The sequence below is a fragment of the Platalea leucorodia genome (assembly GCF_965183815.1).
Source record: "Platalea leucorodia genome assembly, chromosome: 8".
Classification (NCBI taxonomy): domain Eukaryota; kingdom Metazoa; phylum Chordata; class Aves; order Pelecaniformes; family Threskiornithidae; genus Platalea; species Platalea leucorodia.
The window spans coordinates 36,711,035-36,735,516 of NC_138830.1; the positions used below are offsets into that span (position 1 = coordinate 36,711,035).

General features: G+C 41.2%; 1 protein-coding gene across 3 annotated transcripts in view; it reads left to right on the forward strand.

The window, feature by feature from the left end:
• The first annotated feature begins 1,878 nt into the window (after positions 1 to 1,878).
• The window catches only part of CBFB (core-binding factor subunit beta), a 45,060-nt gene continuing 22,456 nt past the window's right edge, over positions 1,879 to 24,482 (forward strand). For all 3 annotated transcript variants that reach the window (XM_082319549.1, XM_082319547.1, XM_082319548.1), the window contains exons 1-3: positions 1,879 to 1,963; positions 2,168 to 2,254; positions 6,837 to 6,953. In XM_082319549.1, coding sequence (XP_082175675.1) covers positions 1,886 to 1,963; positions 2,168 to 2,254; positions 6,837 to 6,953 — 282 coding nt within the window. In that variant the 5' untranslated portion in view covers positions 1,879 to 1,885. The remainder of the gene's footprint in view (positions 1,964 to 2,167; positions 2,255 to 6,836; positions 6,954 to 24,482) is intronic.

Consider the following 24,482-nt stretch of genomic DNA (forward strand, 5'->3'; position numbering starts at 1 on the left):
ACCTTTAAATGTGCTTGACATTCACAAGAATTTCACTTAAGGGTTGGTATTAATCTAAATGAATCAAGATAACAAATAACACTCATCTGTTCAGTCTCAGTGTATTTTCTTTTAAGATTTGGTTATTATTGAAGAAAGCTTTTAAAATAGTTTTCGGTGCTTTTAACTTCTGAATTTACATGTGTCTGCGTTACAGTAACATGCCAAAAATGGGAAGATGCAGCTTAAACACAGAGTTACCGCCTAAATGCAGTTCACAAATGTATTAAACATCTCTTAGAATATTTTCTACATTTAGAAAAAAAAAATTCTACAGTTTTTTTTATGAAGTCTGTATACAATTAGTTAAGGGATACAGACACTTCCCTCATTTTTTTATTAATTTGCTCGTACTTGATTCAAATCATGCCTTCTGGCTAACCTTAGCATTGCCCTCTCCCAATTTGCATGAGTACATGTAAAGTTAAGATTGTAATACTGAGAGATTAGAAAACCTCATTTCTTTATCAAAAGATCTAATACACTTTAATATTTTTATGTTGGCAATAGGTATCATAATATCTAACTGCTTTTTGGCATGTGCAGCTATTCTTACCATGCTCCAGAGCTGGTAAAAAGCTGGGAGAGTGGTTGTTAAGAAAAAAATAATCACAGTATGTATGAAAAAATGGATTTAGGGACAGGTGATGTATGTCCTGCTGTGCTCCTTGATTGAATTGGCTCCTGTAAAACGCCTCTTTGAAGATGAAGAATCCAGAGTTCAGGCTGCAGCCTTGGTGCTGGGTTTTTAGCATGTGAGTAAGTGAACTTCTTAAGGGCTGGTGAACCCAAGCGCTGGGTTTTTCGCCCTAGGCCGACACCGAGATTTCAAAGACGCCGAGCAGCCCTGCTGCACGTTTTGAAGTGGTGGGTGCTTCTGCTCCCCTGGGGAACCGGCTCCCTGCAGCCCCGGGGCCTGATGCAGCCCCGGGACAGCCGGGTCTGGGGCGGCAGCCGGGCGGCGGGTTGCGGGGGTCCTTCGGCAGCGGTGAGGTGCGGCTCTGGGACCAGCCTCGGGGCTAAGCCAGGCCTTCACGAGGCCTCCAGGGCCGGGGTCAGCCCCGGCTGGCCGGGAGGGGAGCCTGAGGAGGCCGGTGCGACGCCAGCACTGTCCCCTCCTCACCACCCCCCCCGCGGCTGGGCGGGGGGGCCACCACGCGGCCCCCTCTCCCTTCTCCCAGCCCAGGCGGGGCGGCCGTTGCAGGTGCAGGGGGCGGCCCGGGAGGGGCGGCCGAGGCCCCGCTGCGAGGGGGCAGCGCCCCACCGCCGCCGGGGCAGAGGGGGGCGGCCGCCGCCCGCCCGCGGCAGGGCTGAGGGTGCTCCCCTCGAAGCAGGAAGCCGGAAACGATCGAGACGAGCCGCGTTAAGAGCGGGGGAGCGAGGGGGAGCGACCCCGCTCCCCGCAGCGCCCCGGGCTGAGTCACCGCCCGCCCGTGGCGGGGGGCACTGACTCACACCCCCCCCGCCCCCCACCAAACGCCGCTTCCCGCCTCTGAGGGAGGCGCGGCAGCCCCGCGGCGCATGCGCGGCGGCGGCGGCGGAGTTGTGAATGGCGCGGCTGTTCGGCCGGAGTTTACGAGCCGGGAGGAAGTCGGGGGGGGGGGGGGGGGGGAGAGAGAGGAGAGAGGGCGGCGCGCGGCGGCGGCAGCGCGAGCTCCGGCGGCGGCTGCTGCTGCTGCTCTGCGCGCGCGGCGGGGGGAGGAGGGAGAGGGGGGAAGGGGGAGGAGGAGGAGGAGGGAGGGGGGCGCCGGCGGCGGGGGCTAACAAAGGGCGAGGCGAGCGCTGGGGCCGGGACAGCGCGGGGCGGGCGGGAGGGAGGGAGGGCAGCGGCGGCGGCCCCACCACCATGCCGCGGGTTGTCCCCGACCAGCGGAGCAAGTTCGAGAACGAGGAGTTCTTCAGGAAGCTGAGCCGCGAGTGCGAGGTGAGGCGGCAGCCGTGCCCCCCCCCCCCCCCCCCTCCGCCCGCCGCGGGGAAAGTTTCCGCGGGCCGCGGAGGGGCCGGGGGAGCCCCGCGCCTCGCCTCAGCCGCGGCGGGGGAGCCGAGCCGGGAGGCGCAGTCTGTGCACTCCGCTGCCCCCTTATCGCCGGGATTGGCCCCTCCTGATTGCGCGCCCTGTTCTCCGCAGATTAAATACACCGGCTTCAGGGACCGGCCCCACGAGGAGAGGCAGGCCCGCTTCCAGAACGCCTGCCGCGACGGCCGCTCCGAGATCGTAAGTGGCGCCGCGCTCCCCTCGGGGCCCGCCGGGACCGGGCCGGGGCGGCCGCCGGCGCCTGTCAGCCGCGGGCGGGGGAGCGGCCGCCCCGGCCGCTGCGCCCCGCGCTCTGCTCGCTTTGCTTTGTTTTAAAAAACGCAAAGTTTCAGGGAGGCTTTGAGGAGAAACCGCGCTTCGAAGCAACGGAGCTGGAACGGCGAGCGCTGGGTGTGGCGGGAGCGGAGGGTGCTGGACCCTGCGCGCTGTCGGTCGGGTCTGGGTGGCCGCGCCGCGCTGGAAAGTTTTCCTTCAGGAAGACAAGTGGCATCTGCCGCCTCTCAGGCGCTGAGGGAAAGGAGGCTGTCGTTAGCGGGCGGTCTTCCTTCCCCCTGAGAGCGGCGGCTTTTCGCTGAGCAGAGGCGCGGGCCGGGGCCGGCGGCAGGTGGCGGGGAGCGGGGAGCGCCGCTCCCGCCGCCCGCGGGCGCGAGTGGCTGCGCCTCCTTCGCGGGCACGTGTTGGCCCCGCAGCCGCTTGCCTCGATACTCGCCCCCCCCCCCCCCCCCCCCCCCGGAAACAGCAGCTTTCAGAAATGAGTAAAATCGGTTCAGAAGACGCTAGCTGAAAGTCTTGGAATGAGCTGTTTGATGTATTTGTGAACTGAATCAAATGCTTTTATAATCGGGCTTTGAAACTCGCAACTTCGGCCCTGTTTCCCTCATTCATTGAGGTTAGTTACAGACCACTCTCTTCGGAGCTAAGAAGTGAGATGAAGTATGGCTCGGAGTAGTCAAGAACTGACTAGTTATTTCCTGGTTTGATTTCTGCTGTGTGTTCCTTCTATAGGATCAGCATCTCATAGTATTGTTGTTAAGTTCTTAACTCCTCGCTGTTCTTAAAATGCAAAAGTAACCTCTTTTTCATTTACAGTATATAATGAAAGACAAGGTAAAAATTCCCTTCCTATAGAAAAGAAACCCTACTTTCACCGAGTTTGGTTTGTGATGATTCTTTAATTTCTTGTGGTATAGATATTGCTAGTCAGTTCACAATGAAATTATTCTTATGCACAATGAAATTATTCTTATGCACAATGAAATTATTCTTATGCACATCCAAACAAATGTAATTGAATACTAGTTACTGCAACTGATCTTGTGCATTTGCATTTGTGAGTAAAAGGATATACACTCAAGTACACAGTTATCTTTTACTGAGTAACTTTATTTTAGCTGAATCTTATCCCTGCTTGTTATCTGTAGTCTTAGAACCTGTAATATTATTCTGTGAGAGGCCCCCTGTACTCGATCTCTTAATTTTACTATTACTTTTATATTCATTTTTCGTTGTGCATGTTTGCTTCCTTTAAAAAGTCACCAGGGAAACAATGGGTACGTCAGGAAAACATAGTTTGCTAGCAGTTGACGTTCCTGAACAGGTGAAAGTGCATAGTATACCTGAGTCCTTCCCTAAAAAAAGGACATGTAGCTTATAAACTAGCTTTCTAATGTAGCCTATGTGGTTATTTATATAAATGGGAAATCACTGTAGTTTCACCTTTGTGTTTCTAAGCCTGCTGCTGTCTTTCTCTGCCAGAACTTCATCCCTTGGAAGCAACCAGTGATGCCTGTTCTACGTATTTTTACTTCTACTTCATTATAAAACAGCCTCTAAATTTCCTGATCTGAAACATCTGGTTTTGTTTTATGAACAGTGCACAAGTAGTCAGGTTTATTTAGAAATGTAGTGTGTGTAATGACTGATGTTAAAAAGAGCTAGCAATTTTGTTTTTTTTTAGTCTTGAATGTTTTTCCAGACATCAAGGATTTATTCTTTTATCTCCAAAGGGAGCCTTCGCAAATGACATTACATATTTTTAAGCAGGCAAAAAACCCCAGAGAACAGCTTAGGGATTTAATGTAGAACTGGCAGTAGGTTGTTGGTTACTTCTGTCACATAACTCTTGATCTAATAAACAAAATTAATTGCCAGTGTTACCGAGAAAATAACTGAAATATTAAATAAGATTTTGGGCTTACCGGTATTGCTTTGATAACTTGAAAATAACTTTACATGTTCAGTTTGGTTTGGGAGACTTCCTAACTACCTATTTGTTTGGAAGGTACTTGTATTAACGTTGTCTACGTGTGGGTCAGATCACCCTTGTACTACCTGATAAGCTTTTTGCAAAAGTTGAGGCATATGTGTATGATAGCATTTCAGACTGAGCTTTAAAAGGCTCTGTATAGAAAATTATAATTTTCATACTTTCAAGTTCAAGACCAAAGTAGTGGTGTGATTTTTTTAATTATTTATTTATTTTTAATTTTTTAAAATTCGCTTGTTACTAAAAGAAAATTGTTGCGTTCGGCGTAGTCCTGTGTGGTTACTAGCAAGACTGTTCTCGAGTTTTTTTCAGTATTGACTTATGATTTTGATTTGAGAAGCACGTGGGTGTTTTAATTGGATGGTTTTATCTGTTGAAAGGGAGGGAACAGGCTTCAAAAATCTAGAGAATAAATATCTACGTAGCTTTTTAAACAGTCTGTGATGTAAATGTTGCCCGCATGACTCCATGAGGATGTGGGAACTTGTGTACTTTCATTTTCTTCTTTTCTCTGATATTTTTCCCATGGTTTTTCATGGCCCTCTAGCATAGGTTGGGGGAGGCATGGGCACTTCACTGTCTCGCTCGGTTTCCCGTAAAGCAAGCACAGTACTTCTGGTCCAGTATCCTTGGGGCCTGCAGAAACTGGAGCGGTCTGGAGGGCTGCAGTGGTCAGCTGGTCTGCTCTCAAAGATCTCACTCCTTGGCGTTTTGTTTTAAGTGTACAAATGAAGGAGTATAAAACTCATATTTGCTAAAGATGCTCGGAGGTGGGAAGGTAGTTCTTGAACAGACTAAATGGTGATGACTTATGAGTCAAAAATATTTGGAGAGAGGTATAATTTTTTTGTTGATATGTAAATAGAATCACTTAGAAAAGCAAAGGGATAATACAAGCTAGTCAGCCTGGTACTGATGGTCTGCAGCCCTCACAGTTTTGATGCTTCCTGCTCATGCAAGTGTATCCTCGATGAAGCTTCTGTTACATTGATTGAAATGTTTGTCTTTGCATATTGTAGGGCAAACAGATATTAATGTACCAATACAATATCCCCCCTAGTATTAGCAGGACTGATTCGTCAATTTTAGTGACATTGAGAATGTGCTTAACAGGAGATTTAAAAAAAAAAATAAAAAAAAATCTGCTTTTAAGGATAGTCTGGAATGGAACCTGATTGCAGAGTATTAGTCTCCCTTGGCGGAGGGGAAAAAGTCAAGACAAAGCACTTCTACTTTCAAAATGGGAGGTATTAATCCTGTGACAGACAGCATTGCAGTGCGTGACCGGAACTATCTTAAATAACATGTAGAGCTATTGTGTCATAGGTAGCAGGACAGTTATACCATAAAGTTGCTGAATTCTGGGTTGCTTGAAAGGAATCTGCTTGTCAGGAATTCCAACTATTAGAGTAGTATTTGTATAGCTTTTAAGAAAAACTGTATTCTGGATTAATGACCATTTAAATCTAAGTGATTATGGTAATCAATACAGTTACTTGATTGCAACAAATCACGTTTAACCCTGGGATTTTCAGTAGAGTTATGTTGTGGGAGCATGTTCGAGTATTCACACGATTACAGGACATACTCACGTGTACCAGAGAAGGGTAGAAATACTGTGAATCCAACTTCTACTTGCAAAAATAATTTTTTATTTCATGTCTAGAAATGGACATACTCATCATGGATTGGAGTTGATAAGATACACAAATAAATACAGAGAGTTGATAAAGAAAACTGAATCTTATTTTCATTTGAAACCATAGAAAATTATTTACTTGAAAGCAATATATGCTTTTTTAATATGGTTAAGTCAGTCTCTAATGATTTTACAAAGGGCTGCAGCTGAGAAGAATTCCTATGGTTGCCTATTCTCACTGACACAGCATCTGCTGATGTGGATTTCACTGGTGTCCTAATGTGGCAAGAGGGCTTCATCCTGTGAAGTTTATTGAGCTGTATATTGATGCTGCTTGCCTGTAGACAATAGAATAGGAATATTTACGTTTCAGTTCAGATAAGTGTTTGTCTAGGTGCAAGTAGATTGTGGAAAGAAACGAGTCCTTTTCTTTCAAAGAAAGTTGTCCCTAGTAACAGGTCTCAGGAGTTAATTTTCCTTCAGCAGTACTTCTTTTAGAGATATGCAAGCTCTTTAAAAAGCATGGGCAATTTTTAACGTTGTAGGTACTAAGTTGGTGCAGGGTATCCAGACAGAACTGAAAGGACAGATTCTAATGTCAGCAAAACTGATTTGAAAGAAGTATTGATTCCATGTTGTATTTTATATCCAAAGCAGCCAATGGCAAATGTTGTCAAAATGGAATCAGATGTTTGTAACTTAATACTTAAGAAAAATGATGAGTGCATGTTTTTGACTTTAAGTATTCTCTATGCTGCCTGGCTTAAGACATAAACTGATGTAAAAATAAATGACTGCCTGCATAATTTATGTAATGTCTTGCTCCCTGATCCTGTTTGTATTGATTTTTCTAAAAGGCTTTTGTGGCCACAGGAACCAATCTGTCTCTCCAGTTTTTTCCGGCCAGCTGGCAGGGGGAGCAGCGACAGACACCGACCCGGGAATATGTCGACTTTGAAAGAGAAGGAGGCAAGGTAAGAAGGAAATTGTTGTGACTGACAGAAATTTTTATGTTGTGCTTATGATCTTATTAGAATGGGCTGCGTGTATGATGTGAAATTACTAATATTGCACATCCCTCTGCCTGTAGGTAGTCACATGAGTACAACTGAAGGCTGGTAGGGTAAAATCTGGTCTTGCTTTGTTTTAAAGCATGTTAATATTTTTGGAGGGAAACACGTGGGCAGTACTGGTGGCTTTTTATTATTTTGAAGAAGAGAACTATATTTCTACTGTCATGCTATGATAAAATTTTGGGGACCAACTTAAATTTGGTGTTGAGTAGGTGCTTCTAAAATGGTTCAGAAATTAGACTTTGGCCAATGAATTGTGGTAGACTAGTGAAAATTTGCGCTTTGAACAGGTTACTTCATTGGGTCTTAAGTTGCCAGTTGATACAGCAAGCATTCAGTGTGCTGCTTAGTGGAATGAAGCTTTTTTTTTTTTCTCGGTTTCGCCATGAGCTATAATACAGAAGAAGCATTGCTTTCAGAATTGATTTCCGAATAATTTTTTTTCTGAGGTGGTTGTCCCGTAGACTGATATCAAAGCTAGAATTCCCCAATGACAGTGATGGTTACTGTGAAGTTGTATTAGATTTAAAGTCAGAAACCTTGCTTAGTCTCATCGGGATAAAGTTACTGCAATCACTTACAGCTGATTTTGTTTTACAGGAAAAACATATCTTTAAAACGTAGATGCTGTCTTTTATTTGTGCTACTGTAGATGCTTTGGGACTGATCCAGAGATCGCTGAGCTCAATAGGAGACTTTCTGCAGACCTCAGTAGGTTTGGACCAGCACTTAAGCCCCCATAGCCTTTCTGTTTCGGGCTAGTTTCTGTATAATTTTTTTACTTCAAAGATTTTTTTAATAGACTGCAAAATTCTTGCTTTTGCCTAAAATTTTTTACCCATTCTTGTAACAAGTAACAGCTAATGCTACCAAACCTACCAGGCTGGAGGAAATATTTGAAGCATATTCAGGTTTAATGGCATATTGGGTCTTTTAAATGCTGCTAGGTGGAAGATAAATATTTCCTATAGTGGGAAAACTTGATTGGAAGGAAAAAAAATTCCTGAGGCCAGATATGGTATTTGGAATTCAAGTTAATGAGTTTTTTTGGAAAAAAATTGTTTTCCATTTAGTCCTGTGAGGCTTGCAGAAGTTTGACAAATTGGGGGAGAAGGAGTGAAGTTGGCTATGCTGGGTACTGACTGCTTTGCTAAGGAAACAGAATTGAATCTGGCTCTTATTGAAAAATATTGATTCTGGCTCACAATTGAATGAGGAATTTTTCTTGTAATGTGTAAGAAGACTGAAGTCTCTCTTCTTGCCAGTTCAAAACTAATTTTATTTACTCCTATGATTTTTTTAACTTTGTTTTCTCTGAATGAATTTTTAAAGTACTGAACTACTTCATCCATTTTCTTGTGTTGTCTTAATCATGCAAGAGCGTGGTAGATATGCTGTGTATTAAAATAGAACATGAGCCTCATTAATGAATGCCACTCCCTGTTTTATGTGTGTTTACAGTAAATTCTAGAGTGCTTCACTGAAATGTTTAGAAGAATTCATCTGAATGAGGCTAGAGGTGGACAAACTAATAAATGGGAATAGTGTTATGCTGTGGTATGAACAAATCACAAATTCACCGTTGTAATCAAACTTTACTGGTGTAAATCACATGCGAATGCAGGCTTGCTCTGCACAGAATTAAACTTGTCTGAAAGTAAGCTACTCCCGTAACTTCAGAAGAGGAATAAGCAGAAGGGGAGAGTGCTTGTTATGTTATCAACAGAAACAGTTAAATGTTTCATGTGACTTGTCTGAGATATTGTCCTCTACAGATTTTTGTCGTTTGGTTTTATTAAGAATTTCTTTCATAGGCTTCAGCAGTCTCTTAACACCATGTGATTTTTGTAGCTCTGTGCAACATTGTTTAATGAGCTTTGATTCTTGAGGCAGTGCATAATGTGTGTTTGTTCATCACTGGATTTAAGCCAGCAAGGCATGTTTTTAATTATATGAATAAAAAAAGGCTGTGGGGGGAGCTGTCAGTTAATTATTATTTTAGGCATTAGTTTGAGATCTAGAATGTAGATAAACTTACCAATGCTAGAATATTTTTATTGTGGAATTCTGCTTCAGTGTTTGGCTAAGCAAATGATGGCCCAAAATAGTTTATCCAGGGTTGAAGTATGTCACTATTGTGCCTAAGCAGTTTTGTACACAGATTGACAAAGCTGTCAATGCAGTATCTGCTAGAATTGCTTCATAAATAATTGAATTTTAGAAAGAGCAAGACCTTTGTGAATCCATGCAAAAGTCAGGATTCTGTGAATATCTGCTTCGTAAGCTTGAGGTTTTTCATTCTGGTATTTCTTAACTGAGGGTTTTTTCCTATGCTTAATTTGCCTTTTAATTTGATCCATCTGATGTTCACAATGGGTGGGTAGGCCTCTAGTGGGTACCCTGTCTTCATTAATTCAAGAATTGGATAGCTAAGTGTTCACTTAAGGTTTCTACTCATCTTAAACTCAACCTTAACATTTTTTTGAGATAGTTTTAACATTCTGTGCTGTCTTTGGCCTGTAGCAAATTTAATTGTGTGTTTGAGCCATTTTTCAGGTTTGTCATAGCAAAAGAAGAAGTAGCACTAAAAATAGGTCCCTAGATTGTAAAAAACATAGAACGTTGTATTTCATTGTGATTGTGGGGGTGAGGGGGTCAAATTCAGTGTATGTCCTGTTTCTGGATGTCCAAACCATACCTTTGTGTTGTCAGCTAATGTCCAGTTCTTTTTTAAAGAATAAATGAATAGATATTATTAAGAAATTCAGAGGCAGACAGTGTAGTAGTTTAACGTATTGCCTGAAATCTCACATAATTGAACCCTGGAATGAAATGGAGAGCTTTATTTTCACCTTGGTTCTCTATTATCATTACTTAGACTAGTTTTATTGTGCCTAATGAAGTTCTTTAATTTTTACTTCAGTTTTATATTGATACCATATGAACTTCAGGCTGAACTGTGTGTCTGTGGACTTCAGCGCTTCTTAAAAATCTAATTTTATTGAAAGTCCCCTTGTTTTGTTAACAACTGTGTGATCAGCTTTCTTTCCATGATTCATTTTGTATACTTCTTACAGTAAGATAAAATGTCCCCGGTTTTCATTTGTTACTCGAGATGTTTATATAGCTCTGGTCTTTCTTACCTGCAAGAACATTAGTTCTCAGATATTCTTTTTTTATTGTTTAAATACCAGTTACTACCCTGATGAAGTGTGTGAAGTTGTTTTACTTCCCCTCCCCTTTATAATACCATTCTCCATCTCGTTTCTAATGCAGCTTAACTTCCTGTCTGCTGTTCGGCGGCAGCTGCTCATAAACCAGAATCTTCAACACAGGCTTATTTCAGTATAATGCGCTATGAACTCCACAACTCTGGAGGAAAGCACATCAGACGTGATTTAAATTGATTGAGAGCGCCTGGTATGCCACGTGTGATGTAGCTAGGATTTCTACTTGTTAGACCATTAACTTTGTTCTAGCCATAACTAAAGATTGCTGGACTTCGTTTTTCTTTCTGAAGATGCTGAGTTTCTACTCGTGGAGTTTTTTCTGTCCTAACTAGGATATTTTATTTGGCTATAAGTTGATGTTAAGTGCTTGGATGAATCTAAAAAACTGAAAATCTCTGTTGTGCTGCAGACATTACAGCAGTTACAGAAATGTAATGAGAAAGAAAGGTCCCGTATTTGAATAAAAAGTATATTTAAATGGCAGTCAACAGCACCAGTTTTCCACTTGTGCCCTCGACAGATAGGACTTGTCTCCAAATCAACTTTTTCTTTTCTGACTTTAGCAATAAAATTTGCTAATTATTGGGATGGTGTATTGACTGCTCCGTTTTCTGAGCAAATGCAATTTCCAGTCAGACATAGGATCACAGTGTACCCAGTGGAATTTGCTTGGAAAGTGAAGGCTTAATTTATGAGAAATACCTGAATATCAGTGCTAACCTGTATTGAATTGGAAGTTTTACTTTCCGTACTTTCTTTGGTCCCCACCACTTTCTGTAGAATTTAGATGAAACATTAAGTCATTCAGACAAAGCTGGAGTAGCAGCTTTCTTTTTTCTTTCTTTAGGTACCCTTACTTTTTAAAAAAATCTGAAGGGGTGTCTGGGAAACTGATCTACAGTTTCGCTCTCGCTTTACCCTCACCATAGTGCTAAAGAGCCATATTCCTTAAGTCCCTGTATTTTCAGTCCAGCAGTATTTGGGGTTTTTGTTGCCATCTAAAATGTACTTGCAGTTAGCAGTTACTTGTATGTGTTCCCTGCAATCCACTGAGTCTCTGGACAAAAAGGATTTGGGTTTAATTTTTTTCCAGATCTGTGGGAAAGGATGTCTGATGTTAGGGATTTAGGGGGAAAAAAAAAAGTATGCTAGAGCCATAATATTAATTAAAGATCATACTGTGGTGTGCCACCAGAATAGGGTAGACCATCTCAGCCATGAGATCCATGTGGTCTTAACAGTTATTAAGGCTTCATCCTTTTATTTGTCTGTAGTAATTTAATGCTCCTTCAAATTACTGTGAAGGTCTCTGTTTAAAGCACTTCAGGAGACAGTGCTACAACCCTGAAGAGTTGGGCATCACCTAGTAAAAGTTCACGGAGCTATTTATGTGGTGGAGGCGTATGGGCATGTGAGATGTAACTTAGAAAACTAGCAAATGTCAACCTTTAAGTGGTACCATGCGTATTCTTTGTGAATCGTCTCTAAATACACGAGGACAGTTTGTTTCCCAGGAGCTGTCCTGCTCGTAAGTGGTTTCTCTTGCAAAACACTCTTGTTGCTTACAGATCTGAACTCAAGCTGAGGTTCATTGTGTAGCTCTGAACAGTCCTTGACTGATTTTTAGGCTAGTGCCTTAATGCACTGATGGGTTAGGATAAGGATATTTTGGGGTCAGATTTTTATCATGTTCATCTGCTGTTCTCTCCCTTTGTGTTAGCAGAATGATACAGAATTCCTCTTCTGGCTTAGTTTCAGCTTACTTCAGGCATGTGGGGCAGGGAAGATCTGACTGGTGCCTGTCTTCAGAGCTGGTGCTTTTCCTTAGCACCCTTAAACAACTGTTCATCCTCCTACTCGGGTCTACCTGATGACCCCACAACCCCAAAACATTGTGGTAACTGGGAGAGATTCTTCTGTGAAGAGCAGCTGGTGTTCAGTGAAGGCACATCAGCTGCTGAACCATCTGTGTGCTCGGGCTCTTTGAGGTACTTTTGCCTGCTTCAGCCGAGGGAGGTGGCGTTGCCCTGTTGAAGCCCACATCACTGTCATTCCTTTTCATCTTCCTCAGGCTTTTTCTGTAAGCTTTAAGCAAGAAAGTCAGTGTGTGGTTATTCTGATAGCAGATAAATGGATTTGGTGCTGTATCCAGTTTGTACCCAGCCTGGCTGAACAGCTTAATTTTTTCTTGGAGTTGTGTGGTGGGAGTCCTGCAAAGGCTTGGTGAATGAGAAGAATCCACTTTCCTGGATGGTCCCCTTGACCAATTTTCATCCAGGATCATCTACATGGTTTGGGTAAAATATTAGTTTTCTATAGATGCTTGTGATTCTAGATTTTATTATTGGGTTTTTTTTGTGCTTAAGAGTCTTATTTAGGAGAGACTGCTCAGTTTTTTCTTCCCCCCCCCCCCCCCCCCCTTATATGTCATTTCTTTGTTTATGTTCCTATACCATTTTTGCTTTAGAGGAGAGTGAAACTCTTTCTTGTTTTGCCTAGATACTTTGAGGTGTTATTCATTATGACCTGCTGTTGTACAGAGGAGAGCTGTTTAATTGAAACTCCATTTGAAGCCAGGTAGTCATAGTGTATCTTTGCTTATTCGCTTTCCCTCAAAATTGGGAGATGCCTCTACCTGCCTCCATTTTGTACACTGTTAACAGTTAGGAACTTGGCTTTTGGGAAGAGAAACCTTTCGAGCTCATAGCTTGTTAGGTACAAGTTGTCCTGTGCTGGCAAGCAGCCACTGGCTGAGATTTGGACAGTTGTTCCTGAAGAGTGATTTATCATAGGGTGCCCTCTGCCACTAGAGCATGAGTCAGAGCAGGCATCTCTCATGTGACAAGTATCCACAGCCTTTTCCCCATAACCCTTTCACTCCCCCCCCATCCTCCAAATACTTTTGTTACTGCACATAGCCTTCTTCATGCGTTATGGTGCATGCAGTGACGATGCCATTTTGAAACGGTGCTTGTGAACAGTACTTCCAGCACAGCTGTGCTGTTTGTGATGCCTACCTATCAACCCTTTCTGTAGGTCCTAAGCTCTTAAGATCTGCCGTCAGCAAACCTGCTTTTGATTAGCTTTTATTACATGTTGTAGAAGTAGTTATTCAGTCATATTTTATATATTACCTTAAACTTTTTCCAGTGGTCTAAATGCACCCATTAGCGTTGTATAGACAAGACTTCAAATTTACTCATACCATCCTCCTAAAGTTTCCCGGAAGAGGAACAAAAGCAGAGTTAGTGAGCTAAGTTTTGCATTTGGGAATGAGCTGTATATATGGACAGATGAGTGCTGTGTGGATGAAAGCAGTACTTGAGATCTCTGCAGCATAGATACTGGAAGAAATCCAGACATTTGGATTGTTGAATCCTCTTGTTTGCATATCAGTCTCTGCTTACTAAGCAAAGTTGTTAACATTATGCTTCTCTGCTCTTCTTATAAATGAATGAGAAAAGTAAGAGCATTGCTGCTGGAGGATGCCTGTTTCTTTGTGAAAAATCACTTAATACTTCATATTTAAAAAAAGAAAAATTCAATACGATGATGAAACATTTGCTACAAGAAACGGTAATTTTTCTGAAAGTTACTGCAATGTTTCTTCAAGTTTTATTGTCCAAAGCACAAGTAATAAAATGAGCTAATTAGCTTGCATAATTGCATATTTGATATTTAACAAGTCGGCCTGGTGAAATATGTATTGTGACAATAATACGGAAAAAAAATGAGGACTCTTGCACAAGACTGCTATTCCAAGAACATGAGTGCTAATGAAAAGATCATTTTTTGGTGAATAGCTGATGCTGCAGATGCTTTGTCTAAGCAAAAAGTCCATATATTTTCTGTTACATTAATATTGAGACTTGTATGTGAGATCCAAATTGTAGCTACTTCTGAGTAGAGCTAGAAGACCTTCTGCCTTCTTTCTGTATTTAAGGTACTTTGCTTAAACGGTTGCCCACAGCAGCTCTATGTTGTGGGACTTCTAGGTATGCAACTTTTTTTATCTGTTCATTTCATTATAAATATAGAAGATAAAACCTATGGAAGGTGACAGAAAGAGTTCTTAAACCTGGCATAATTTAACAGCAAGGGTCATTAAACTTTTAATTTTCTATTGAAGTACGGTGACTGAGGACAAAGTGTTGTCTGTCACATATTTCAAATGCTTTTTAGGTCTGAAATCTAGGGAAGAAGGCAGCAATGGAACACTGAACGGGGGCTTTTATGTCCTGGTGGAATATCTCTCGATGGCGGTTGAGGAGTAGCCAGCGTTGTTTGACAGAACAGATCGGAGGTGACAAGAAGAAATTTTTAGCTTCTTTTCAGCCAGTGTATTCCTTTAAAAAAATAAAATAGGTGAAAGAAAAAAAAGGAAAAGCTTACATTCTTTGGTAGAGGCGCTATTGGACTTTTTTCTTTTGGAAAACTAATACAAGCCTAAAGAATGCTTAAGAATAGGAAAACTAAGGCAGGAAGGCATCTAGACAAAGTAAAACAACTATAGTGGTATATTTTTTTCTCATGCTACTAAAGAGCATTTGGGGATTTCTTTATAACGCTTGTGTGCTTCTCTGATTTTTACTTTTCTTTTACTTTTCCCTTGGGTAGAGGTGTGTCGCAGATGGAGTGAGAGTGCACTTGCAAGAGCAATATGTTTATTGATAACAAAGTTTGATAATAAATGTGACAGTGTTTTAATGAGATTTGATGGCAAGATACACTTGATTATTTACTGCATAGAGAACAGGGTCAGACAAGACTGTCAGGGAGACCCTCCTGTTGAGTCATGAGGTTCAGAGAGGACCCCCTTGCTTTCTAAACTCCTTCTCAAAGAGGAGTCTAGGTGTGGCTGGATCCAATCCTAGTCCCAGACTTGGTCAATGGCTTATGTCTAAAGGATTATATATGCGCAATCAATCCTTTATATCACTTAGCTAAGATTTCAAAGTTTAGCATGCTATTAGTCACTTACTGAGGATCTGTTGTGGCAAGGAATCTCTCAACCTCGAGGAGTAACCTTGAGCGGCATCCCTACTCAAGGGGAGATCCTGGCGTGCAGCCCGCTGCCGGGCAGGAGAGCTCAAAGGACTCTTGGGCTGCTCGCTATTTATGGGGTTTAGATGATTGACTCATAGTCATATTTACATACCAACTCTGTATGTTAGTTTCTTCCAAATCTAGCTTGAGTTGGACACTGACCAGCACTGTGGTTAGGTAGACACATTGCTGTAAATTAGCCCTTGGCTGTTGTGTTGTTATCTGTCTCCCCCGAATCCACTCTGAGCTGGATGCATCCCTCACAACTGCCACTGGTGATTATCACTTGAGCAGGGCCATGGGAAAAGGTCAGATGGGGGGGCGGCAGGAGGGTACAGGGGAGCACACCGCCACAAGGTGCGGTGGGCAATCGTCTCGTGTCCAGATGCCTCCGACTCGGGAAGTCAGAGTACAGTACCCTCTAGTGTCATGGCACAGCCTGGTAGCCTGGCGGGTTTTTATCGTAGAAAACTATCAGGATTTTAGTTGTAGCACACCCGAAAGCTGTTGTTTCTAATTATTTCAAAAAGTCTTAGAACAGACTGTTCATTAAACATACAGGATGGTACTTTCTTGACAGAGCATTCAGAGAAGCAGCATGATTTTTTTTTAAGCTCTATTCTGATACCTGGAACTTGAGAATCAGACTTTTGAGGAAGTAGCACATACCTGCTATAAATTTTTTGAACTTCAAGAAAATGAATCAGTAGGTGGTTTATAGGGAATAAAAATAAATCATGCATAAGAATTTAAATCTGTTCCCCTCTCCCACGGATCATACAGTGTTGGTTCTGTCCTTTCCTGGTCTTGTGCTGGGAGAATTCTTGTTGCATTTTGGCTAACCAAAGCTGTATTTTTATTATTTGCTACCTTTATACTGTGTTGATTTTTTTCAGGATTTTGCTCTTTGAAGAACTTGGTGTTAAACATAGATCTGAAAGTGCTAATTGCTCTGTTGAAGAAAATTCACAGCCATTGCTAATGATGTTTCTCTACAGAAGCTGATAGTTTTCTACAGAATAATTATGACACTGAAATTTTGTTGGGTGACGGAAGCTAAGTAGTTGCTATGGTATACAAAAGACACAAAATTACTAACTTGCATTATTTTAAGGCTTGATGCAGTACTACTTGTTGAATAGATGTTCATGCGGTTTCTCCAGACTTGAATTCTGCTTGAGGGGGAAGGGTGAGGCTGTCAAAGTGCTCAAGAACGTAATAAAAGCCAAAGGGCAGAAGAGGCAACTTTTTTTTTGTCCCTCTCCTGCTCAGGTCAGTTCCTGGATGGTTTTTATTAGTTGCTTGCCCATGTTGTCAAAATCAGGTACCTTCTAGTTGAGTATACTTGCATTACATGTTTCAGACTTTCAGTTAAATACAGGTTTAATAGGCTATTTATTTGCACACAGGTAACGTGGTGTGTAAATGATACGGTTTGGATAAACCTCTCTTTCTAAACTCTCTATTGGAGTTTCTAGTTATAACTGCTTTTTGCTGTGCTATTTTCTAAAAGCTTGAAAAGAACTAATTTCCCAACCAATTTTGAAATTTCCGTCTGGAAAATGTGTTCTGTCAACGTGGCAGAAAACAGTGTGCGTCCCTGTTAGTTAACTGGTTTTGTGAGCATAAGCATTTGTCAGTTACATGCATGCATACTTGCAGCAGCAAAACAGCAGCAGTCTCCTGGCAATATTTTGCTGCAAAAACATTATTCTTTTCAAATGTTGTAAGTAAAAATTGGGTCTTTTTTTAACGCATGCTGTTTCAGGAGAGTAGATTTAAAATCCAGCATCTTTCTCATGTAGAATCTAGTGGTAAAGATATACCAATAAAAGACTCGGTAAAGTTTCATAGGGGAAAACCCCAGCACGTATTTGCCTTTCAGATTATCCTTATGTTCTGCTCATTGCATTTTTGTTGATTTTCAGTTCCAGCTGTATGGTCATGTTTGTCTTTTTGAAGGCAAATGGTGTGAGTCTGGGCATGAGATGCATTTCATGTTGGGAGGCATTAGACCTTTTTGTAGTGACACTGCAAAAACAAAACTTTGCTTTGTATTAGGGGTTTTTTGGTGGTTTTGGTCAAGTGTAGTGTATGTTTCCTGCTCAGTCCAGCAGTTGCAATATTTTGGAACTGCGTCTGGAGCCTTATTTGTTATTAAATGATGAGCATAATTTCTATGCAGTAGCATTTCAGTATTTTTGTCTGTTAACTTCTAAGCATAAGTACTGACCAGTGATCTTAATCCAGGAATAAAATGCCGTAGTCTCCACATACCTTAATCGCGTTTGTTCTGACATACTTAATGCTTCATATCTGTTCTTAGAGACTTGGTTTTTAGTTAACTGAAATAGTAACCTGCATAATTTAATGAAACATTGATCTGCTTTCAAAAAGGAGTCATGATTACATAGTTGAGTTGGCTACGTAGGAAAAAAACAAAAAACAATAACCTAATAATAAAAATAACTATATATATATATAACTAATAAAAATAACCTAATAAAAAAACAATAACCTAATAACCTAAAAAATACCAGGTTTTCTAAAAGTGTCTTGTAAATTCTGTCTCTCCAGTAAAGTGAGCAAGATTCTTCTGCTGTTCTTTTTTGAAGTTTTAGAAACCAAAACAAAAACCATCATTGTAGTATTTCAGTAATACAGAAAGCAAGTCGAGAGAGGTTTTGTCACAGTCCTGATACGTTAAAAATGCCGTTGTAAGTAGTGAGTCCGTACATGGATATTTTTACTACATAGAATTGTAAAATGGGTTGTGCTGCATCTGAATTTTATCTAGATGGGCATTTCCCGAAACTTTAGTTTTATTTGTAATAAAACCAGGTGATTTATATAAGCATACTTAAAAACTGGCCAAAGTACGTAATACCAGACAATCAGGTTTTGCTATGAAGTTGAAAATTGTAGCAACTGTTTTCTGAGATGGTTTTCCAGTTGTGAATTGGAGTGCATTCTTTCCTGAGGGAATACACTGAGGGAATGCTATCACTTGTTATCCAAACACCTTCTGCTATAATTGGAGAGCCAAAATAGATCTTTGTGTTGGTGGTGTTTTTGAATGGAACTTATGGCACAAGTTTAAGATTCCCCCCCCCCCCCTTGGCTGTGAAATGCCTTAAGCTAATGTTTCAAGCTGTATTTGAATCACCTTTGACATTAGCATGTATATATAGGCATGTATAAATGCATAGGTTTCCCTGGGGGGGGGAATGCATTTAAGAGTCTAAAGCTTGTATTAAAAAAAATTGCATTGCTCTGACTCCTGAATCTGGCAGGTACAGTATTTTGATAAAGGTCAGACTAAATTAAAAATCTTTCTGAGAAATTAATTCATAGTTACGACTTTTCTAATACACTTCAAGCTTTAAATTTATCTTAATAAGCTCCAGTATGCAGAAGCAGAATGAACAAGAGATATATTGCTCTAAAGGGGGGAAGATACAGGGGTTTAAAATCTTTAACAACAATTTTAACTGCTTGTATACAACAACCCCCAGCAAATAATAGTTAAATTAGTTAGCCCCGTGCTCAGCTATTTTTACTTGTTGCTGTTAAAATTCTAGTATAGGCTGTTAGCAATTTATGGGATATTTTGTATTTCAGCAAATTCTTTTCTTCAAGATATCTTGTTCCTCACAGTTGGTGAGTTTGTATTTCCACTGTTTTTGTGATCTTAAAACATCATGGTATGAAAGGCTGCATTTACAACTTTTATTTTCTTCTTTTTTTTTTAAGCATAACAGTCTAGATTGAGACTCTTAGCAAGCATACTGTTTTGTTAATATTTCTGGGTTTGCTTGAGGAATTGACCTTTGTCATAGCTGATGAAAAGGAGTAACCCTATTTCATTTTGAATGTTAAACTTAACTTTCCACAAATTCTTCTTGTGGTCTGTAAAAACGCCTGGTTTGTTGGTTTTTTTGGTTTATTTGTATTTGTTTTTTGGGCGGGTGTTATGGCATGTGTAGGTAACATAGAGGAAAGAGGAAAATTAGAAATTGAAATGAGCTTTTTCCAAAGAATATTTCATGCACTACAATAGGCTTGGTCATTCCTGATCTTACCAGGCTCTTATCAAATTATTTACACAGTCTAAAGTTGCAAGTGAAATGTCTCTGTGCGATCACAAAAAGGAAGAGCTATAGGAACAGGTCACAGGCCGAGAAACGATGGTGCTGGGCGCTGCGGGTGGGCCGTGCCCACTGTGGTGCCCCCGGCAGCCCTGCTGCCCGGCCGGCACCGTGCCGGCAGGCCCGCCGTGGCAGCCGCTGGTGGACCGGCAAGGCCCTGGTGCCGGTGGCGTGGTACAGCTGTGACACAGGGGCCACCCTTGAGGAACGTCGAGCTGTATTCATTTTGAAAGCCACAGTTCGGTCATCCATGTACAACTGTTTAGGAAAGACTCTTGTTTTGTCAGGAAGTATCGCTTCCTTTGCGTTTCTACAAAACAGCGTAAGGTTTGAATTTTAACAAAACCTCATTTTCTTGTAGTGGAAGCTGTTTCAAGATGTAGCTTTCAAAATAACTTAAAAAACATTTTCCTTTTGTGTTTAAAGGAAAACTAACGCTTTGAGGCATGAGACAGAAGGATTGATCTAAATTTGTTAGATTTTTGAGCTCCTATAGTTTGTAATGATGTGTCTATTGTTCTAAGATTAAAAACACTAAAAAGTCTATTTCACTCATAGTGACTTTCTAAATGGGATTCTTTTCATTGTTTCTATTTACTGTTTCATTCCCAGTTAAAACTATGTTACAACGTTTTTGTTTCAGACTTGGACTGACAGACTCTAAGTGCTGTAAACTCTGTCCATGGCTTGGTTATTTTTCATCAGTTTCTTTTAAAATATGAGTATCTAAAGTGTAGTCTGAAGCCTTGTATGGAGTTGTCAGCCTTTGCTGTAACTTCAGTTGTTATACTAACAAAGATACTATTCTGTTTTGCTCCCCAAATAATTGAGGATTTTAGTGTATAAATTCTGTTGCAGAGTTTTTCTGAAACTTTTTTCTTTTTTTGCCTTCCATAGATTGCTTCCTCTCTTATGCTCTGCCCCCTTTTGAAACCCAGGCTAGCAACCCGTCTCTGATTATGATACGCAAGTGGGAGCCCTGGTGTTTTTGGGGAGGGAGGGCTGACTCAACTTTACATTTCAAAACAGTCATGCCAAATCTGTATGGCAAGACTACAGCATTTTATTTATGAAAATGTATATATACGCCTTTAAGATTTCTGTTAAAGGAAACAGATGAATGCATAATTTCCTATTTTACCATTTTGAATAGATAGTCTCCTTTTACTCAGCAGTGTATACAGACCATGTTAAGAGAAGCTGAAATGATGGGGTTAGCCTTAACTGATTTAACATCTTTCTTACTTGGAGTAAATGTTTACAGCTGTTTCTTTCTTAGTGGTCAGTGTTTCATATATGAAGTCACTGGGGAGCCTGCTGTTTAAATATTTAAAAGTGGGGTATGATTCAGGGGGTGGTGGGATCAAAACTGGGAGGTACGTACTTGGCTTGGCCAAGAGAGAGGCAGCTTGTGTGCGCAGTTATGAATGGGCAGATGTGTGTGTGATGAGGCAGAGGGTGAGTCAGAACTGAGCCTCTTCTGAAAGAATGCGTTTTGCTCCAGCGTGCTGGGAAAATGAAAACAGAAGGGAGGGGACTGCACCACTTCACTGGGGACCGGTGTTTCCTGGGGGGCTGAAGTTGGTCCCAAGGGTGGCGGTGGCCGTTGCCAGCGTGCTGATTCATTAGTCAGTGGGTGGTGAGAACTGTGTGCAATCTCTGGGGGAGGAAATGGCTTGGTTGCTTTAGGGAGAAAGAACATTTTCTGTAACTGCAGGATGTGTGGATGGAGCATACAGATAGCATATCTATAGCACATCAGTTAAATACCCTGCTGTTGTGAGATAAGGATTTACTAGAGGACTAAAATAGGATGTGAAACTGAGGTTTTGGGTCTTGTGCTCAAGTAAAGCAGCTTTTTTTTAAAGTCATTGAGAACTGTCCTCTGTCTGCTTTACTATATTCAAATCAAGTTTGATTTTTAAAATATGAACGAATGGTGTTACAGGAGCTAAGTCCCTGCGTATTTTTAATAACAAAGCTAACTCCCAGTTAGTGGGAGTTGGAGGAGAGGGTTGCTCATTTAAATAGAGATGAAAAGAAATAACAGATTAGTTGAAAGAGTACAAAAAGGAAGGTGAGATACACTATATATTGAAGGTGTGGCACAGAGGTCTCTTGAGATCAAGCCAGCTGGTACGGTGAGAAGGAACAAACACAGCTCAACAACTCAGAGCCTAACGTATCCATGCAGCACCTCATCAAGTTTACGTGTGTTTATAGTGCTGTTCATCCTCCATGCAGATAATCTGCCAGGAGATAAGAGTGTTTGCTCTTGCTGGTTGTTCAGTCAGCAGGCAGAATATTTGTTCTGACACTAAAAGCCTGTTTCCAATGTAAAAGTAACGTCTACTTTTCTCACTTAAAAAATTCTAATGCTATTTTGATTTGTACTAGGAGTTTGAAATGGAAAGTGTAGTTTGAGGTGAAATGAAATTTTTGTATAACAGCCACCTGAACAAAAATTCAGCTGGTATAAGCTAGTAAAAATTGCACATTTCAGTAAGTGACAGTTTACCTCGGTCTCAAAATCTAACAAACTAATTAGCTTTGGCTGTGCCACTGTGTGGAAAATGAGGGTGCAAACTGAGGGAGAACTTGTTCTCTTCCTTCAACATGTGATAATAATGCTTAACTTAGTTCTACAACCGTCTACTGTCACTGTCAGAAAAGCCATACCTTGTCTGATTCATAGGATGGACTGTACTCTGGAAGGAGACAGATGTATAACGTATCTTTTCCTCTTGTATGTCCCTATAAGGGTGTTTCTTTATGTATCATTAAATTCACCCACTGAATATGAAATTGGTAATTGCCTGACTTCCAACCCCTCCTTCTTCCTACTGCTCTCTAGTGCTTTTCACCTAAGTGTCCGACTTTTAAAAGACTGACTTGCAGATACTATTATGAGAAGCACCTGGAGATGTGGGGAGGATTTATAAAATTATATAAATGCAGTTAATCTTGGGTTAGCAACAAAACCTTGAAAGAGTTATTCTAACAAAGACATCCTTTTATCTACTTTTAATCAAATTGTATAGCTCAGTAATATCAAGGGGGGAAGTTGGGGTCTTTATAGAAATTGTGGCTTTTGCCTTTGCTCTGTTACTGTGACTGTCTTAAGGCAACTTTCAGAATAGAGAATTCTGAAAGTTTTTAAAAGACAACTTTGTGCTGAATTTTGAGGTGCCATAACAGATCGTGTGCTCATAGATGAGCAGTAATTTATTAATAATTCTGTTAAGTTCGGAAATTGAAAGGGAACCAGCATGGCTTTATCTGAAAAGAAGGAAATATGTGGTTAAACGGTTTTGGCTGTGGTCTTAGGTGGTTTCCATTCTCCAGAAAGAGGAGAGGGGGAAAAGGAGTCTAAATTCCTTTCTCTGAAATAAAGGAAAAAGCACCAGTATGCTTTATTGTGTGTTTTAATGAGAGAAAAGTTCCTGCACAAGCGCATGTGGTTTCAATACGAATTATATTAAATTTGAATGATTGTATAGTCATTTCAAAACTCAAATATCTTGCTAAGGAATTAATCCTTTCGGAGGTGAAAAATGTTTATTATCTGAGTTTTGAAGACCTACTGAATCCCGTGGTGTAAGGCTTTAAGGGCTCTGATTCAGGAGCAAGGGCAGAGTACTTTATCTCGAAAGGTCAGGCTGCATGGCAGTGGTTCACAAGCTGCTTTCTCAGCAGCTCAGCTGTTGGTCAGTGTGCTTAGGGCAGATAGCAGGCATCGGCAATCACATCGGTCCTGTCAACTTGCTTCCCTTTTCCCCTTTGACTTCTGAAGACTTTCACAGAACTTCCAGCACTGCTCAGGCTTCCAGGCGACGCGTAAGGCGTTGCATTTGAAGTACGGAGCCCCCGGCAGCTGCTGCTGAGCTGCAGGCTGTTTGCACATGAGGCACTGGCAACTGCAGTGACCAAGGCAATTGAACAGCTGCTGAAACGAGGCAATTAGTGGCAGCATAATATTCCTAGCCAAAGAAACAAACAAAAAAATACTCTCATTCTGGACAATTTGAAAAGCTATTTGTCATATGCCCCCATGCTTTTGTTGTGGGCCGGAAGGATAGGGGAGGCCAGGTGAAATGTAAGCCCTAAATGAAGATGAGCAAAATGCTTGTTTGCTTCTGCAAAAAGTAACTAGCATTAGAGTACGGACTGTTTCATCTTTACAGACCCATAGTTAGGTTATGCTGCTTTTTTTTCCCTTTTAATTATTCTGCATTCTTCTTAGAATAGAATGACTTTTGATTCTAATAGCCTCTTTAACTGGTTTTCACTTTTAAACTAATTAAATGCATCTATTAAATTGATGGTACGTACTTCGTTTATTTCTTGTGAGATGAATGAGTGAAGACTGTGCTGAAAGGGAGTAATGTTGTATTTTGTATGCTTGAAATGATTAATCTTGAAATGAGGGCTGTGGGAGGTGGTTTCCTGCTAGTCCACATCTTACTCATGCTGATTCCGACGCCTCTGCTTGCAAAGGCTGTTGGCTGGTAGATCTGCACCCTGCATAGTGTGCTGTCATCACGGAAGACATAGGTGTGATGGCTTGCATAGCTAGTCTGTGAATACAAGGACAGAAAACCAGTCTGTGCTCTCCTTAGTGGAGACCCTGCAGTAGGAGAGCTGAAACAAAAAAAGATATGCTTGAACTAACTTTTATTTCTTTGTTGTTGAGCTACGGCATATTGTACTAATTAAAACTTCTGGAGTATATCACTTTATACTGAAGTGTGCTAAGTTGTAAAAATCAAGTTCAGAGATTAAATGTGTATTTTCTTTGGCAAATAACATTACTTCTTCGTCATTTGGTTTCATGTTATTTGTTCCCTTTCTTCTACTTATGGATTGCCTTTCATGTTGTTCAGTGCTTAATTTTACCAGGACAGCCTTTGCATAAGGAAGGCTTATCTTCCTTCTGTAACTCTTTGCCTTTCCTTTTTCTGCTTGGGTGATCTTAGCTGGTGAGTGTGGAACTGAGGAGGTAGGCA